At 38.5% G+C, this 16,588-nt stretch overlaps 2 protein-coding genes across 6 annotated transcripts; both read left to right on the top strand.

The window, feature by feature from the left end:
- The first annotated feature begins 39 nt into the window (after window positions 1-39).
- On the top strand, window positions 40-10,044 carry LOC149690571 (uncharacterized). Of its 4 annotated transcripts, none has more exons than XM_089870114.1 (18): window positions 40-191; window positions 260-435; window positions 521-1,324; window positions 1,416-1,481; window positions 1,544-1,694; window positions 2,300-2,514; window positions 2,822-2,980; window positions 3,069-3,158; window positions 3,220-3,495; window positions 3,800-4,030; window positions 4,088-4,322; window positions 4,397-4,607; window positions 5,281-5,746; window positions 8,304-8,528; window positions 8,605-8,807; window positions 9,468-9,572; window positions 9,670-9,909; window positions 9,989-10,044. In XM_089870114.1, exons 1-18 carry the CDS (start codon window positions 182-184, stop codon window positions 10,032-10,034), a joined length of 3,909 nt encoding a protein of 1,302 aa, XP_089726240.1. In that variant the 5' UTR covers window positions 40-181; the 3' UTR covers window positions 10,035-10,044. The 4 variants fall into 4 exon arrangements, with proteins under 4 accessions (XP_089726240.1, XP_089726241.1, XP_089726239.1 ...); XM_089870115.1 differs by having other exon boundaries at window positions 3,220-3,501; window positions 8,304-8,513; XM_089870113.1 differs by having other exon boundaries at window positions 3,220-3,501.
- A 659-nt stretch (window positions 10,045-10,703) lies between these two features.
- Window positions 10,704-16,581, top strand: crm (cramped chromatin regulator). Of its 2 annotated transcripts, XM_089870121.1 has the most exons (14): window positions 10,704-11,141; window positions 11,612-11,931; window positions 12,004-12,107; window positions 12,191-12,413; window positions 12,475-12,523; window positions 12,595-12,680; window positions 12,934-14,036; window positions 14,102-14,299; window positions 14,367-14,678; window positions 14,741-14,912; window positions 14,980-15,206; window positions 15,511-15,763; window positions 15,834-16,147; window positions 16,231-16,581. In XM_089870121.1, exons 1-14 carry the CDS (start codon window positions 11,083-11,085, stop codon window positions 16,357-16,359), a joined length of 3,549 nt encoding a protein of 1,182 aa, XP_089726247.1. In that variant the 5' UTR covers window positions 10,704-11,082; the 3' UTR covers window positions 16,360-16,581. The 2 variants fall into 2 exon arrangements, with proteins under 2 accessions (XP_089726247.1, XP_089726248.1); XM_089870122.1 differs by lacking the exons at window positions 11,612-11,931; window positions 12,004-12,107; window positions 12,191-12,413; window positions 12,475-12,523 and having other exon boundaries at window positions 10,705-11,141.
- The last annotated feature ends 7 nt before the right edge of the window (window positions 16,582-16,588 follow it).

Genomic DNA, 16,588 nt, shown 5'->3' with positions numbered 1-16,588 from the left:
AAAAAATATCCTTATTTCCCAGCCTGATTGGCGGTTTTTTCAAGGGCTTGTTTCCAATTTGGTTTTGGCGGGTTGAAGGTTTTCAATCTGGCATCCCTGTTTGCCTTTTGGTGGGATTTTTAAAAATGGCGATAGTCGTGTTGTTTATTGATGCTTGAGCTGTCAGTTACAAAAACTTAAAATGAGTTGTGGTAAGTTAAAATTAATTAATATCCGTATTATAATATGAATTTTTTAACGATTTATTGTTTAAATTTAGGAACAACTCAAACGGGGCATAGGTTAACTGCCATACGAAAACGTTTGGACCAAATGGGCTATTTACAAACATTGGGTGTTGAATCTTTACCTTTAGTTGAAAGATTGTTCAATGATTTAGTTCAAACGATTGAAAGTTTAAGAACTGTCAAAAAGGAAGCTGTTAAACTTCAAAAGGTAGGCCTAATTTTGCCCTATAATAATTTAAGGAATAAGGACTGAGTTCTACAGCTAGGAATTTTGTTATTGCCGATACTTATAGAATTGTAGCTTATTTGAAAGCTCTGTCGAGCCTTATAAAATAGAAAACGGCCGCTTACACGCGGAAAATACTAAACTAAAACATCAACTTATAACCGAAAAGGAAAAGTTTGAATCCCTCTTTAGAGAGGAAAAGATCCATAATAGAAAACTCGATCAGGAAAACTCGGATTTACGTTTTCTTAATTCTCAATACTTGTTAAAAGTAAAAACGCTTGAAAATGAATCGCGTGAGAAATCTGAAAAAATTCTCGAACTTCAAGAGAAGAATTTACAAGCGGTTATTCAAACCCCGGGTGGTAAAAAGCAACCAATTGCTTTTAGACGTCAAAGATTGGAAATTTCTTCTCCACCTCCTTCTTTGGCGCAACCGTCAACGTTACCGCAGGTTCAACATCAATGCAAAGACGCCTATGTGGCCGATATCCTTAAAGCTGCGGATAGCAGTATGATTAAACTGCGAGAACAAATACAATCTTTAAACAAAAAGTTACAATCTGTCTCTGAAGAAAAAGATGTCTTTAGAAATCAAATTAGCGTACGCGATATGGAAATAAATCGTTTGTCAAAACTTTTGGAAAAAGGGAGGGCAGTTGAGGCAGTTATTGCCAATGAAATAGATGAGAATAAAAATGAATTGATAATGCATCTAAGAATGCAAGTATCGCAACTTGAAGCTCAAAATGAGAAACTATCTCAAGAGCTTCGTAAGTTGCCTCAAAAAGCGGAGAAAGATAAAACATCTAGGGTTCATTTTGATGGAACGGAATCGGTTAAATCAACCAGACATATTAGTAAAGAAAAAGTTAGTTAATTCTTTACTTCAAGTTCAGAACGTTGTTAATTGACTTCTTAATTAATTAATTAACTTAAAAACATTAATGACGCAATTATAGAGAATTGAGGAGGAATTATGGGACCAATTAAAAAGTTGCAAGAAATCCCTTAATGCAATGCAAACTGTAAAGTTTAATTAACAGTTATATAACTATTTGAAACTACGATTAGTAATTGTATATTTTAGGAAAATGATGAGTTAAAACATCAAATTAACCTATTGAAAGGCAGTATTTCGGGTTCAGATGAACAAACTATTAAATTAGAGAATTTAATCTTAGAAATAAACAAAGATAAAGATAAATTATCGCAGAAAGTTAAGGAACTTACCAACAATGGTAATGGTATTATATATAATCAAGAAGGGATAGCTATTTTACTAGGGAGACGGTATAAGATGCCTAAGTATAGAATAATTTCGGTTGAGAGGGGGAGTGAACTGTGTATCCCCTACGTTAGGGGCAACTTTGTACTAGAGAATACTATTTGCCCCCCCCCGGAAGGGAAGGGGAGGGGAGGGGGGATATCACTAAGGTAAGAGATAGAGGGTTATGACGTTGCCGTATACGGGAAAGAAATTACTCTATTCGCGCGCCATAGTCCCCGTCCCCCTTTCAAAATACAAGGGGGGGGGCGTAAAAGGAGGCCGGGCTATATCGCAGCCTCTCCTCAGTCGGAAAATATGACTGTAATTTTCGTCATTCGCGTCGTCGCGCTGACGTGAGTTTTCAAGAACCAATGAGATGTTGGTTGTAATTGTAATTTAGAGGCGGGGATTAACTCCGGACAGGCTACGTTTGTTTGGACTGGAGATAAAGCTAGATTATAAATGTGGATAAATGAATTTATAACTTCTCCCTAATAAACTAGATATCACTTCTTGATATAATGCAACTAACTAACTAACTAACTCTCCGAGATTTAAACTTAAAATTAATTGCAGAGAAAGAACTTTTATTGGAAATTGATAGATTAAGCCGAAACTCTTCTTCTAATAAAAACGAAAAAAATGCGGCTTCGGTGGCTGACAATGAAAATTCTGATACGATAGATTCTTTAATGAGTTACGTAGCTCAATTAGAAAGTCAACGTGATCAGTATAAGGAAGAAACTAGAGCGTTATTAAAGCTTTTGCAAAGCTCCAGAGGAAAGATATCTGTACACTACGATTTAAATTAAATTTTAATTAATTTAATAAGAATTAGCCTTATTCCTGATCAGCGCCACCTACCCATAGCGGCGACTTTGAGAACTACTGTAAGCGGTAAGCCTATCAGATGTCGCTAAAATCTGGTGACGTCACTGACTGGCACTCTCGGGTCATAACAAAAATGACGTCACCAGATTTTAGCGACATATGATTGGCTTGCCGCTTACAGTAGTTCTCAAAGTCGCCGCTATGGGTAGGTGGCGCTGATCAGGAATAAGGCTAATTAGGCCTATAATTTATTTAATCTGATTGAAGGAATCAAATGAAACTTCGCCTAAAATTGATAATGCTATGTTAAAATTAATGGATGAGGAAAGAAACTTCTATAAGAAACAATATCACGAGTTATTGGAAGAACATATGTCCAAAGAACGTAGAAGGGCCCCTAGTGGTTGCGTTAGTACTGTTGACAAAGTATTTATCGCGCTTATTTTTACAAATTTACGCTGTTTGAATGAAAGATCGGTAGATAATCTATAAAAAAATTAAATATCATATATAGAGTGTATCAGCTACTGAGAATGAACTCGGAGATGAAGCTAAACAAGATATGAATAATTATAATCAATTAGTTCAGATTAAAATTGAACAAGTATTAATTGAAATTAATTTAGTTTAGATAATTTTTGATATTAATTATTTTGGGTCATTAGCTTCAAGAAAATGTTAATTTATTATCGCGAGAAAAAGAAGAATTACTCCAACAATTAAAAGGTGCTAACGAAGAAATAGTTAAACTTCAAAATGACGTGGCTCAAATGCAGTTAGTCGAAGATACGAGAGGTCAGCGATCTTCCGTTGAACAGGATGACGCTATCGACCAGTTATCAAAGGAAAATGACCAACTTGGACGCCACTGTCAAATTCTCCAGAATGAGAACTCTAATCTGCAAGATAGAGTGGCGTTACTTGAAAGTCAATTACGCAATGTAAAAGTATTTAAATAAAGTAATTAGCCTTATTCCTGATCAGCGCCACCTACCCATAGCGGCGACTTTGAGAACTACTGTAAGCAGCAAGCCAATCAGATGTCGCTAAAATCTGGTGACGTCACCGACTGGCACTCTCGGGTCTTACCAAAAATGACGTCACCAGATTTTAGCGACATCTGATTGGCTTGCCGCTTACAGTAGTTCTCAAAGTCGCCGCTATGGGTAGATGGCGCTGATCAGGAATAAGGCTAATTGGTAAAGATGAATGAAGACGTGCGTTTAAATTTAATTTTTTTCTCAGTCCAATGACAATGATGATAACGTAAGTGCGTCATCCTTGTCAAAAAATGACGTAATTTCAAAACTTACCGATGAACGAAACGATGCCTTGAGAGAAAACGAGCAATTACGGAAACAGAACAATTCTTTAGTTCAGGAATACCAAAGAGTTCAAGCGACACTTCTAAATGAAAAAGCCCAATTAGAGGAACGAATAAACGAAATGGAGGAAATTAGAATCCCCTCGGAAAAGGTTCGGTTTGTATTTTAAATCATTTAAATGTTCTTAACCCTTTTTTTTATGTTTTAGGATGATTCCGTTAAGGTAAAGGAACATAAACCGAAAGGTCGTCTATCTACTGTTGAAACCGAGGTTGTCGGCCTAAAATATAAAGTCCGTAAAAACCAAAACGAAATTGAAACGTTAAAACAACAATTAACTGAAAGTGAAAGAAATATGGAAAGATTACGTCATCAACTACGGGAAAAGGATGGAGAGATACAATTGGCTGAAGCTAATTTAAACAGACAAACGTCAAAGCTTGGTTAATATTGATTGATTTCTACTAATTATTTAGAGTAATTTTGTTATAGGAATAATATGTTTTAACGAATACAGAACAATTACAAAACATCGTTGAACAACAAACAACCGAAATTCACGCATTAAAGTCAATGATTTCGACAATGGAATCAGAGAAAGGTGACGTCAACTCTGAGCAAATTCAACGTGATTTTGAATTTGCTGGTTTGACGCATCATTTGCAACATCGTGAAGCTGAAGCGCAAACATTGCAGGCTTCGTATTTAAATATGGAAAGTTACGTGGAGTAAGTTTACAATTAAACGCGCCCTCTTAATTGGCCTTATTCCTGATCAACGCCACCGAGGCGTAGCGGCGACTTTTGGAACTATAATAATACGGTAGCCAATCAGAGGTGGCGATGGAGTCGATTGACTCTGATGGAGATCTGTTATTTTCTCTGTTTTGATTATTACCGCTTCAACTTCAAAAAACATGTTTTAACTAATTATTATTAACCTAATAATCTCCAAATAGACCAAAATCGAATGAAAACTTACTCCGAAAGTCTTATTTCATAATATTAGACAGAATAAGAAAAGTAAAATCAACTTTTAATACTTTTGAAATCATATCGCTTGTTAAGCCTTGGCTATTCACATGATTCAGAAAGATCAACAAAACGAAACCATATCGCTTGTTAAGCCTTGGCTATTCACATGATTCAGAAAGATCAACAAAACGAAACCATATCGCTTGTTAAGCCTTGGCTATTCACATGATTCAAAATTGAGAAAATAACAGATCTCCATCAGAGTCAATCGGCTCCAGCGCCACCTCTGATTGGCTACCGTATTATTATAGTTCCAAAAGTCGCCGCTACGCCTCGGTGGCGTTGATCAGGAATAAGGCCAATTCCTGACGACGTTCCTGATGCGCAATTGCAATTCCTGATGTCCCCGCTAATATATCTTTAATAGAAGTATGAGGGCCGAACTTAAAGATAAGGATTTAGCGTTAACGAAGCTTAAATTTCAATCTGTGGAACAGAGCAACCAAATATCTAGCCTCGAATCGCAACTGGACACCGTGACGCGTGAGAATAAACGTCTCTTACAGGATTTAACTTCCGTTACGACAGAACATCAAAGAATTGGGGATGATTTAGCGTCTGTTACTAATGATAAGTTAGCCCTTCAGAGACAGATTCAGGAATACGTCACGGAAGTTAAAAGAATTCAGGAACTTTTAATATTGAAGGAAAAGGAACAAGGCGAGATATTGGAACAATATCAACATCTTTCACAAGAGAATAATTTACTCGAGAGTCAAAATAAGGAACTTGAGGCGCAGAATTCTTCCGTTACTCATGTTTTAGTTAGTAAAGATACAGAGTTGAAACAGTGCCAAGAAACAATACACGCCTTGGACAGTGAAGTTCAAATGGTAAGTGGTGGTCGTGGTTTCTGGTTTAATTTGGGACCAAGCTATTATCAGAAGGGGATAATAGAAGAAGGATGACACTCTGTATCCTCTTAATGCTTTAGTTATGTAACGTCATTCTTCCCAGGCGAAGGAGCCCTTTTAGTTTGCTTTCCCGCTCATCAAACTACAAATGGGTAACTCTCGCACCGTAGGGTGAATTCAATAGTTGTTTGGCGCTAAATCCCCAGCCGAGGGGGTAGACACTTTGGATCTCAGTGTACACCTGAGTTCAAAAGAGTTCAGCTTTGACAGTGCATTGAGTTCAAAGCCTTCGGAACTCAGAGTTCAGCTTTGACAGTACATTGAGTTCAAAGCCTTCGGAACTCAGAGTTCAGCTTTGACAGTGCATAGAGTTCAAAGCCTTCGGAACTCAGAGTTCAGCTTTGACAGTGCATAGAGTTCAAAGCCTTCGGAACTCAGAGTTCAGCTTTGACAGTGCATAGAGTTCAAAGCCTTCGGAACTCAGAGTTCAGCTTTGACAGTGCATTGAGTTCAAAGCCTTCGAAACTCAGAGTTCAGCTTTGACAGTGCATTGAGTTCAAAGCCTTCGGAACTCAAGAGTTCAGCTTTGACAGTGCATTGAGTTCAAAGCCTTCGGAACTCAGAGTTCAGCTTTGACAGTGCATTGAGTTCAAAGCCTTCGGAACTCAGAGTTCAGCTTTGACAGTGCATTGAGTTCAAAGCCTTCGGAACTCAGAGTTCAGCTTTGACAGTGCATTGAGTTCAAAGCCTTCGGAACTCAGAGTTCAGCTTTGACAGTGCATTGAGTTCAAAGCCTTCGGAACTCAGAGTTCAGCTTTGACAGTGCATTGAGTTCAAAGCCTTCGGAACTCAAGAGTTCAGCTTTGACAGTGCATTGAGTTCAAAGCCTTCGGAACTCAGTAGAGTTCAGCTTTGACAGTGCATTGAGTTCAAATCCTTCGGAACTCAAGAGTTCAGCTTTGACAGTGCATTGAGTTCAAAGCCTTCGGAACTCAGAGTTCAGCTTTGACAGTGCATTGAGTTCAAAGCCTTCGGAACTCAGAGTTCAGCTTTGACAGTGCATTGAGTTCAAAGCCTTCGGAACTCAGTAGAGTTCAGCTTTGACAGTGCATTGAGTTCAAAGCCTTCGGAACTCAGAGTTCAGCTTTGACAGTGCATTGAGTTCAAAGCCTTCGGAACTCAGAGTTCAGCTTTGACAGTGCATTGAGTTCAAAGCCTTCGGAACTCAGAGTTCAGCTTTGACAGTGCATTGAGTTCAAAGCCTTCGGAACTCAGTAGAGTTCAGCTTTGACAGTGCATTGAGTTCAAAGCCTTCGGAACTCAGTAGAGTTCAGCTTTGACAGTGCATTGAGTTCAAATCCTTCGGAACTCAAGAGTTCAGCTTTGACAGTGCATTGAGTTCAAAGCCTTCGGAACTCAGAGTTCAGCTTTGACAGTGCATTGAGTTCAAAGCCTTCGGAACTCAGAGTTCAGCTTTGACAGTGCATTGAGTTCAAAGCCTTCGGAACTCAGAGTTCAGCTTTGACAGTGCATTGAGTTCAAAGCCTTCGGAACTCAAGAGTTCAGCTTTGACAGTGCATTGAGTTCAAAGCCTTCGGAACTCAAAGTTCAGCTTTGACAGTGCATTGAGTTCAAAGCCTTCGGAACTCAGAGTTCAGCTTTGACAGTGCATTGAGTTCAAAGCCTTCGGAACTCAGAGTTCAGCTTTGACAGTGCATTGAGTTCAAATCCTTCGGAACTCAAGAGTTCAGCTTTGACAGTGCATTGAGTTCAAAGCCTTCGGAACTCAGAGTTCAGCTTTGACAGTGCATTGAGTTCAAAGCCTTCGGAACTCAGAGTTCAGCTTTGACAGTGCATTGAGTTCAAAGCCTTCGGAACTCAGAGTTCAGCTTTGACAGTGCATTGAGTTCAAAGCCTTCGGAACTCAAGAGTTCAGCTTTGACAGTGCATTGAGTTCAAAGCCTTCGGAACTCAAGAGTTCAGCTTTGACAGTGCATTGAGTTCAAAGCCTTCGGAACTCAAAGTTCAGCTTTGACAGTGCATTGAGTTCAAAGCCTTCGGAACTCAGAGTTCAGCTTTGACAGTGCATTGAGTTCAAAGCCTTCGGAACTCAGAGTTCAGCTTTGACAGTGCATTGAGTTCAAAGCCTTCGGAACTCGGAGTTCAGCTTTGACAGTACATTGAGTTCAAGACATTGTACACCTGAGTTCTCAAGTGTCTACCCCCTCGTCCCCAGCAATCATCCCACAAACTGAGTCTTGACGTGGGACAAAAATTCACAAGCGCATGCATGCGTCTTGCCAAATATTTAAACGCTAATAGAGTAATGATGAGGGAACTATTTATCGTGTATGTGATTCGGTTTAGTAACCTTGCTCTAAATGTTCCGATGTTGGGAAGAGTGACGTTACACTTACCCCGCTTTGTGGTTGTACACTTCTCTCGAAGAGAAGTATTATATACTTCTGCTATTATTTAAAATTAAAAATGTTCTTGGAATGTTAAATTATAATTATAATTATAATTTAACTCTCAGCATTTATCAGCTCAACAAAACTACCAATACCAATTGAGCAATTTAAACGCTTCGGTACAAGAGCTTGAAGCCGAGTTACATCAAGCTAAAAGTGAAACTTCTAGATTACGCGAAGAATTAGACGCGACAAGGGACATTTGCAAATCCCTTGATGAAACAAACCATCATATTTCAAAACAATTATACACCGAAGAATCTGATAAAGATTTGGTTAGTTTCCCATCTGTACGTCACGTGACTCTTCCAGGCCTATTTTAATTAGACCTAATTTTAATTTTCTATCGGGGTATGGGATGCGTAGTTGTCAAAAAGACTACTTGAACTTCAAGAAGAAATGGTTCAATTACGGGAACATTTAGCCGTTTCTCGGACTTCGGTAAATAATTTGGAATCTTTAATGATTACGACTCGAGAGAAAGAGTTTAGGCAACAGTTGACCAGACAGGAAATGTCCGCGGAAGTTGAACATTTAAGGAATAGGTTGAAAGAAACTGAGGAAAGAATGTAAGGGGATTTTATTGCGCTTTTAGTAATAGCAAGAAGGGATATCTATAGTTTATTAGGGAGAAGGTATAAGATGCCTAAGTATTAATTCGCGCGCCATAGTCCCTGCAGTCCCCCTTTCAAAATACAAGGGGGGGGGGACGTAAAAGAAGGCCGGGGTATTTCGTAGCCTCTCCTCAGTCGGAAAATATGACTGTAATTTTCGTCATTCGCGTCGTGCTGACGTGAGTTTTCAAGAACCAATGAGATGCTGGTTGTAATTTACAGGCGGGGATTAACTCCGGACCTACGTATGTTTGGACTGGAGATAAAGCTGCTGGAAATGTGGGGCGAATTTATACCTTCTCCCTAATAAACTAGATATCGCTTAGGTCCGGAGTTAATCCACGCCTCTAAATTACAACCAGCAATGATCTCATTGGTTCTTGAAAACTCACGTCAGCCCGACGCGAATGACGAAAATTACGTATTTAATTCCGACTGAGGAGAGGCTGCGAAATAGCCCGGCCTCTCCTTTTACGTCCCCCCTTGTATTTTGAAAGGGGGACGGGGACTATGGCGCGCGAATACTCAGGCATCTTATACCTTCTCCCTAATAAACTAGATATCACTTCTTGATAATAGTTAGGGATTTTTTCAACATTTGGGAAACGTTTTTAGGGAAAATCAATGTAAGGAAATGGCTAGTTATAAGACGCAGGTCAAGAAACTCGAAATGGATATTGATAGAACTAAAAGACAGCTAACTAATGAACGATTTGAAAAGTAATTTATTTAATTACTTATTTATTGCGTAGAAGTCTGTATTTTGAAGTAAGGCCTATTTCTTTTTATTTATTTTTAAATTATTGAAAAAAAAAAGGGAAAGAGTCAATCAGGAAGTGAAAAGATTAAAACAGCAGCGTACTTTAGATTCCGAAAGCGCTTTTAATCTAAATTTTACTTCCGCTAAAACTACAACAACAACAACAAACATTCCAAGTGCCCCTGCTGCGACTGTATCTCAGTCTGTTATTAGGAAAGAATCGAGTCAAACTGAAGTTAAAAAACTTTCAATGACAACTCCGGTTTCTAAAAGAATAGCGGCTGCTTTCGGAGATAGGTTTGTATACTTTTTATTATTTTTTTTAATAGGCCAATTTTAATTAGTTATATTTTAATTAATTAATTAATTAATTTAGAAAATTATCCGGTGAAAGTAATAACAGTTCTTCCAAATCTGACTGAATTAATTTTCTCATTTTCAAAAAAAAAAAAAATAAATAAATATTATTCCACCTAAATGTTTTATTTTCTTATAATTTTATTGTATTTTTATTGGATTTTTATAAATATTTCATAATATTCATGAAATTGTCGAATTTGATCACGTGGCCAAATTGTTTTAAAATTTTTTTCGAACTTTTAGCTTCAACGGGATTTTTTGGCCTATTATTATTTATTAACACAAACCTTAGACCACAACAACCACATGTCAGTATCCCTTTATTGTTAGGGGGTCTCAAACCCTTTAAAATGATTTAGGGCCCGTCCATAAATTATCTTTAATTCCAAAGAGGGGCAGTCCTAAGATCCAAAGAGGGGCAGTCCAAAGATTTTGTACATGTCAGTATCCCTTTATTGTTAGAGGGTCTCAAACCCTTTAAAATGATTTAGGGCCCGTCCATAAATTATCTTTTATTCCAAAGAGGGGCAGTCCTAAGATTTTGTACATGTCAGTATCCCTTTATTGTTAGAGGGTCTCAAACCCTTTAAAATGATTTAGGGCCCGTCCATAAATTATCTTTAATTCCAAGGAGGGGCAGTCCAAAGATTTTGTGAAACCAATCGTAAGTGTAGCAAAAGGGGTCGAAAATTAGGGGAAAAGTGTGACGTAATTTATGAACGGACCTTAATTTTTTTGTGTGTATGCAATGTTTATTACTGTTCTTGTCACTTAATTGTGATTAAAAACATAATTAAGGATGTTATTTTATATTAAATTTAAGAGAAATTTTTTTAGAGTGAAACTTTGACGACTATATTTTTAGTTTAAATAATTTTAGTTTTGCATCGAGTTCGGAAGTATTTTTTCAAGGGGTCAAAGTGTAGGGGGTAACTTATTTACCGTCCGTAGAGCCACTGCCTTGTCATGCCGCTTTAAGTACGCGAAACTCGGCCGAAAACTAGGCTGAATTCCCGTGCATCTCCCTCTGTCACTTTTGGAAGGAGAAGTGTCTAGAGAGACGTCGTTTGAGGTCATCGAAGGAAATCACGGACGGTACACCGCATTTCAATGGTCAAACGTAAGCGAATAACGTCTCAAAACAATCAAGATGATAAGAATGATGAAGGGTAAGCCCTATTTTATGTTTATTTACTTAAATTCTTGCATAAATTAGCGCGAAATTGTCAAAAGTTTCGTCTAAATAATAACACTTAAACCCCGCCATTTTCTGTGTGTGGATTCTTGCAATTTTAGTTAGGCACCCCCCATCCCGATTATTATTGTACCGTTTAAGAATTGGTCTTAATTTAAAACGCAGATGCCCTAATTATAGTTTAAATAGCGCAATTTCATACTTATAATTATAGAAGTTAACTTATAAACCCAAAAATTGGGAAGACGTTCCAAAATTGGTTGTGCTCGTCAAATTTAGTCCGCCATCTTTTATATTTTTGCCTGCCCGTGTTGCGTAATTGTCTATTTAAATAATTATTAACGTTAACTACTCTCTTTTGACTTAAAGAATTAATTATTATTACTAGTAATTAACGAATCGCCATCGAAATTACGCGATGTTAGAATGATGTTGATTTTCTAGGGCGAATCGCGCTACCGCTACGGACAATTCGGGTCGGGAAGATGCGAAAGCGACGGATAATCGTATCGTAGGAGGCGGCGGTCATAGCGCTGGAGAACCGCCGGGGAATCCCAGTTCTTCAGCGGTTATGTTCGGAACCCGAAGCCGATCTCACTTAGCCGCGGGACCGTCAAATATTTTGCCCGTCGAAAGCGACGGAAAGACGGCTATCCCCGCCGTCACTCCTCGGAGTAGCGCCCGGGTTTCTAATAAACGTACTCTTACCAAGGAAACTAGGGTAATTACCCGTAATAGCGCGCAGCAAGCTAATAAGAAAAAAGGTTAATACGACACTTAAATTATACATTTTAATTACACGTACGGTAACTTTAATTAGGCTTAATTATATACAGTAAGTAAACAAATGCCAACAAAACCAGGCCAACTTAGAACTCGTAGAAGTTGGGAATTATGGAGTGTAGATGATAAAAACTCATTTTTTGAAGCACTTTGCGAGGTGCGTGCGTTAATGAATAAAATATTTGCTAATTAGTGTTAATTAATTTAATTACGGAATATTTATAAATATTTGCGTAATAGTATGGGAAAGATTTTGAAAGCATTTCAAACCATATTGCTCAGAAAAGCAAAAAACGCGGAGTTCCTCCAAATATGATTAAAAACAAGAATCAAGTTCGATTTTTTTATTATCGAACTTGGCATAAAATTATGAAATTCTTGAATGTCCAAGATGTAAAAAAACAAACATTGGAGTTGTATGGGTTGATAAATTACGCCGAGCTTCGTAAAAAGAAAGGAGCTTGTGAGTTTAAGCGCTCGCTTTAATTAGGATTAAATTTAAACACGACATTATTATATTCAAGGTTTAAACGGAAAGAATCAACAAAAATTGAAAGAACTTGTTCTTCATGGGTAGATATTAATTGGCCAGGGGTTTAATTATAATTAAATTAAATTAAATGTAACTAATAATAATATTATAGAGTAACAACGTTGAAATGCAGAGGAAAGACATTTAGGATTAGAACGCCCGTTTGTCGGGCTTTGAAAAAACTTAATAACATTGAAGGTATACTTAAAGGGCTCCTTCGGACCCTTAGACACATGGCCCCGCGGATTTCCGAGCCCCCCTACCTAACCAGAGGGAGGGAGTGAAAGAAGGGGGATATTAACAAGGAGGGAACTACTTAGGGGTCGGAAATCGGTGGGGCAAAGTGTTGAGGAAGATCGTCTATGAAGAGGGGATGGAAATCCGCGGGGCCATGTGTCTAAGGGTCCGCATCGTTTGAAACAGGGATTGTTTATCGAGTTGTACATTACAGATACCAAAGACCCCGAGATTCAACTACCCAAAGACGTCTTAATTGAATTTCGACCCAAAACAAACGCAGCTTGGATGAGAATTCAAAGTATGGCTCAAAATCCTCGTGTCAGGACACGAGTCAGTCTCCATAAACGGTTATCGACACTTTTGGCCTTCTTGGAGAAAAGATGGAAACCTTACAGGTTACGTCAGAAAGAGAAACTATTGGCTTCCTTGCCAGAACTTTCGAATTTAGAAAGCTCAAAAGAAAAAATCCCGAATTTGAGAGTTTATTTGCAAAATGAAAAAATGTTTTGCGCATTGTCAGTCGCTTCCATGGACGTTACTTCAAGCGCTGACGTTTGTTTGGACAATTACATTAAAGGGTTGGGGATGAGTGAACGATTAAAGGACACCGCGGAAAAGAATCGCAAAGTTAGCCGGTCACGAATACGACCTTTAAATGCCATTCATAATCGAATTTGCTCAAAAAACGCCGAGGATAAGATAGAAAACAATGAGTTTGGGAATGCGGGGTCAACCGTTGAGAATAAGAAACCTTTAGACGACAGTGACGCAACAATTCGCAAAGAATCTAATGTTACTGTTACTGATCCTGAAACGGAAGCTAAACGATCTCTATCTTTGCTCAAAAATATGATTCAATCTTTCGATGGTTTGAAAGAAAAATGCGCCAGTAACGAAGAAGACGTTGAAGAAGACATCGCAATTGGTCCTGATGTAGAAAAGGAATCTGAATTGGGCTTAAACGCTGAACCTCAACGTAAAACTGCCTCCAAGGACAACAAAAAGGATGCTAAGACAACCGAAAACTCTTGTCCAGTCGCTGTTGATCTCTTTTTAGCTAACCAAAGTGAAAATAACAACTTAACGTTCGGCCAGTTTTTGAGTTTAAGATCCGAAGCTGAGACTTTGAATAAAGATGTTGAACAAAGTGATGGTAATAAAGTTAATGATCAAGAGGATGAGGCTGCCAAAACGGGAGGACAAGAAGAAGACCACATAATTAAGAAAAAGGAACAAGAGTTGATGACTAAAATCAGAAATGGTTGGACTAGAGAAGAGTGCGGGACACTCTCAATTGGAGAACTATATCTCATGGTACTTTAAGGATTAGTTGGTGATGGTGAAGTTCCTTCAACTGACCTACGCACTTTCATTCTTAGTTAAATCACCCGGATAAAATCATACTGGAATATGATTTTGAAATTCAAGGTGACCCCCAGGTCAAGGTTCTTCCTGAATCAGGACCAGAAGCTGTTAGAATCCCTCAAAAGATGCGGGCTCATCAATTGGAGGATGTTTTAGGCCAATTAGTTAACATTGCCTCATTTTATTTCACAGATTTTAAATCTAAACCTCAAGTACTTAACAACAATGTCCTAATACTCTAATTCTTACGGAATATTAACCATTTTAGTTCATTTCCAGACTCCCCTTTCCCCCACAAGTCGTTCACAGTGCAGAAGTGGCGCTACAATTCCATCTAAAACGGGTGGAAGTGGTCGTGGTGGTGGTTCAAGGAACCATGGTCCACGCACTAATACTAATAATGCCAAGAACAATAAAAGCGCTTCGACAATTACACCTACTGAAGTTATAACGACAGATGGCAAACTCGCAAGTGTAATTGTAGCCAATAATAATGTTGGAAGTTCCCAAGAAGATCCGAAACCTTATACTTTTGCAATGCCAGTTAGAGCAGCTCCGCGGAATTTGAAGAACAGTTCGCAAGACTCTGATGTAAGTCGGAGTTACTTTTGAGTTACTTGAAGCCGTCAGGTGTCTGAATAATGTCGTTTCAGATGATGGCATCTATTCAGAAACGTTCTAGAGGTAGAGGACGTTCCATAGCTTCACAAAGGTCCTCACTTCCTAAGTCTTCCGATAACTCTGGAACAACAGTCATTCACCTTTTGCCTTGCGATGCTGGTGGTCCCAATTCGCCTTTAATCGCAACCAACGGACTTTCAAAATGTAATTCACAACGGACCATTCCCGAAAATGAAAATGACTTAAATGAAAGCGTCATTTATGGTTTTAGCTCCTTTACAAGTCAATCCAGTTTCATTTACTGATCAAGGATTAAGTTTCACACCGGGAATTTTGAGCAGTACATTGGTTTCATCTTCTTCAAGTACAAATCCATTGGCCATTCCTACTACAACAACGCGAACAACGCGTGATGTTGTTACAAACTCGCAGTCTGTGATTAAAACAACTGGTTTGCCCAAAGACACTCTTGGCCAAACAAATTCAATCAGTATAAATGTTAGTATGGTTTTTGACCCCAACAATCTCTTGTCACCGTCCGACCAATTAGCCTTATTCCTGATCAGCGCCACCTACCCATAGCGGCGACTTTGAGAACTACTGTAAACGGCAAGCCAATCAGATGCCGCTAAAATCTGGTGACGTCACTGATGGGCACTCTCGGGGTCTTACCAAAAATGACGTCACCAGATTTTAGCGACATCTGATTGGCTTGCCGTTTACAGTAGTTCTCAAAGTCGCCGCTATGGGTAGATGGCGCTGATCAGGAATAAGGCTAATTGCGCATTTTTACAAACTTCAGCCCCTTTCATTAAATGTGATATCGCCCGACGGAAACGTGCAAGAAACCATCAGTAACTTGCGTTTTACCGCGGGAAGTGAAGGTTCTCCTCCACAAATTTCAATACCCGAGAACCCTAACATTACAATGGACGTTTCACCTCCTCCTGCTCCAACTGAACAAGCCTCCAGTATTTGTTCTCTTTTAAACATACCTCCACAAAATGAATCTGAACATTTGTTATTAGATTTCAATTCAAATGCCAGTATTTCACGTAAGATAATTAATTATAATTACTTTTAACGTTAAGTTTAATTGATAATATTGTATTTTCACGCGTGCAGCTTTTGGTATTTCCTCGAAAAATGAAAGTTCTTCCAATGATCATCTCATTATTAAAAATGATAGTAACGATCCTTTAGTGTCCGATCAAATTCAAGCTACACCACCTTCGTCACCCAGTAGCCATCAATTTAAGTTCAACTCCCCTGGTGGTCCGGGAAATAACTGGATTAATGGAGAAATGTCGGATTTTTCACTTGGCAGTCTATTATCATTCGAGTCTCCCGTAAAAATGGTGGTCACGCCGCCATCTGGTCCCGGACCCTCTTTGGGGACAAGTTTAGAAACAATATCAAGACTTGGACCTGACGTCAGTGTAAGAAACCCGAACCCGAACCCCCCCGCCTCCATTTCAGGGAAATCAGCCGGTTTTTCTGCATTTAATAGTTAATATTTCAGGTTGACACGCATCTTCAGTGCCTAATAAATGAAAGCAGCGTGGATTACGTCGCGAAATTCGCGGATCTCGCAGCTCAGGTTGCTTCAACAGCCATGACGACTTCGACAACTGAGAATAAGTGCACTTGAAAGTGGTTTAGTGTTTTTTTTTCCCCTTTCTTTCTTCTAAGTGTTCTTTAAGTTATTAGTCCTTAACTCTTAAAGGTAGTTTTATTGCGTTTAAAAAAGAAAACGATGTAAATATTAATTAATAATATTATTATAGAAAAGTCTCTATAAATTTTTATACAAAAACGACGGAGTTCATTCTAATTGCAATAAAAACTACTTTTCTATAGAATATAAGAAGAATACACGA

Source organism: Phalangium opilio, unplaced genomic scaffold, assembly GCF_054372755.1.
Source record: "Phalangium opilio isolate 3A_F unplaced genomic scaffold, DU_Popi_V2 ptg000031l_1, whole genome shotgun sequence".
In the NCBI taxonomy this organism is placed as follows: Eukaryota; Metazoa; Arthropoda; class Arachnida; order Opiliones; family Phalangiidae; genus Phalangium; species Phalangium opilio.
The sequence above is the reverse complement of the archived record's forward strand: the minus strand, read 5'-3'. Positions and strand labels throughout refer to the sequence as shown.

Excerpts from the sequence above, each read along its gene's own strand:
- LOC149690571 (XM_089870113.1), top strand. Across the intron at positions 5,747-8,303 it reads TGGACAGTGAAGTTCAAATG|CATTTATCAGCTCAACAAAA; the intron begins GTAAGTGGTGGT and ends TTTAACTCTCAG. Across the intron at positions 8,808-9,467 it reads AAAGAAACTGAGGAAAGAAT|GGAAAATCAATGTAAGGAAA; the intron begins GTAAGGGGATTT and ends AAACGTTTTTAG.
- crm (XM_089870121.1), top strand. The coding sequence starts at position 11,083 with ATGGTCAAACGTAAGCGAATAACGTCTCAAAACAATCAAGATGATAAG. Across the intron at positions 11,142-11,611 it reads GATGATAAGAATGATGAAGG|GGCGAATCGCGCTACCGCTA; the intron begins GTAAGCCCTATT and ends TTGATTTTCTAG. Across the intron at positions 15,764-15,833 it reads TTCAAATGCCAGTATTTCAC|CTTTTGGTATTTCCTCGAAA; the intron begins GTAAGATAATTA and ends TCACGCGTGCAG.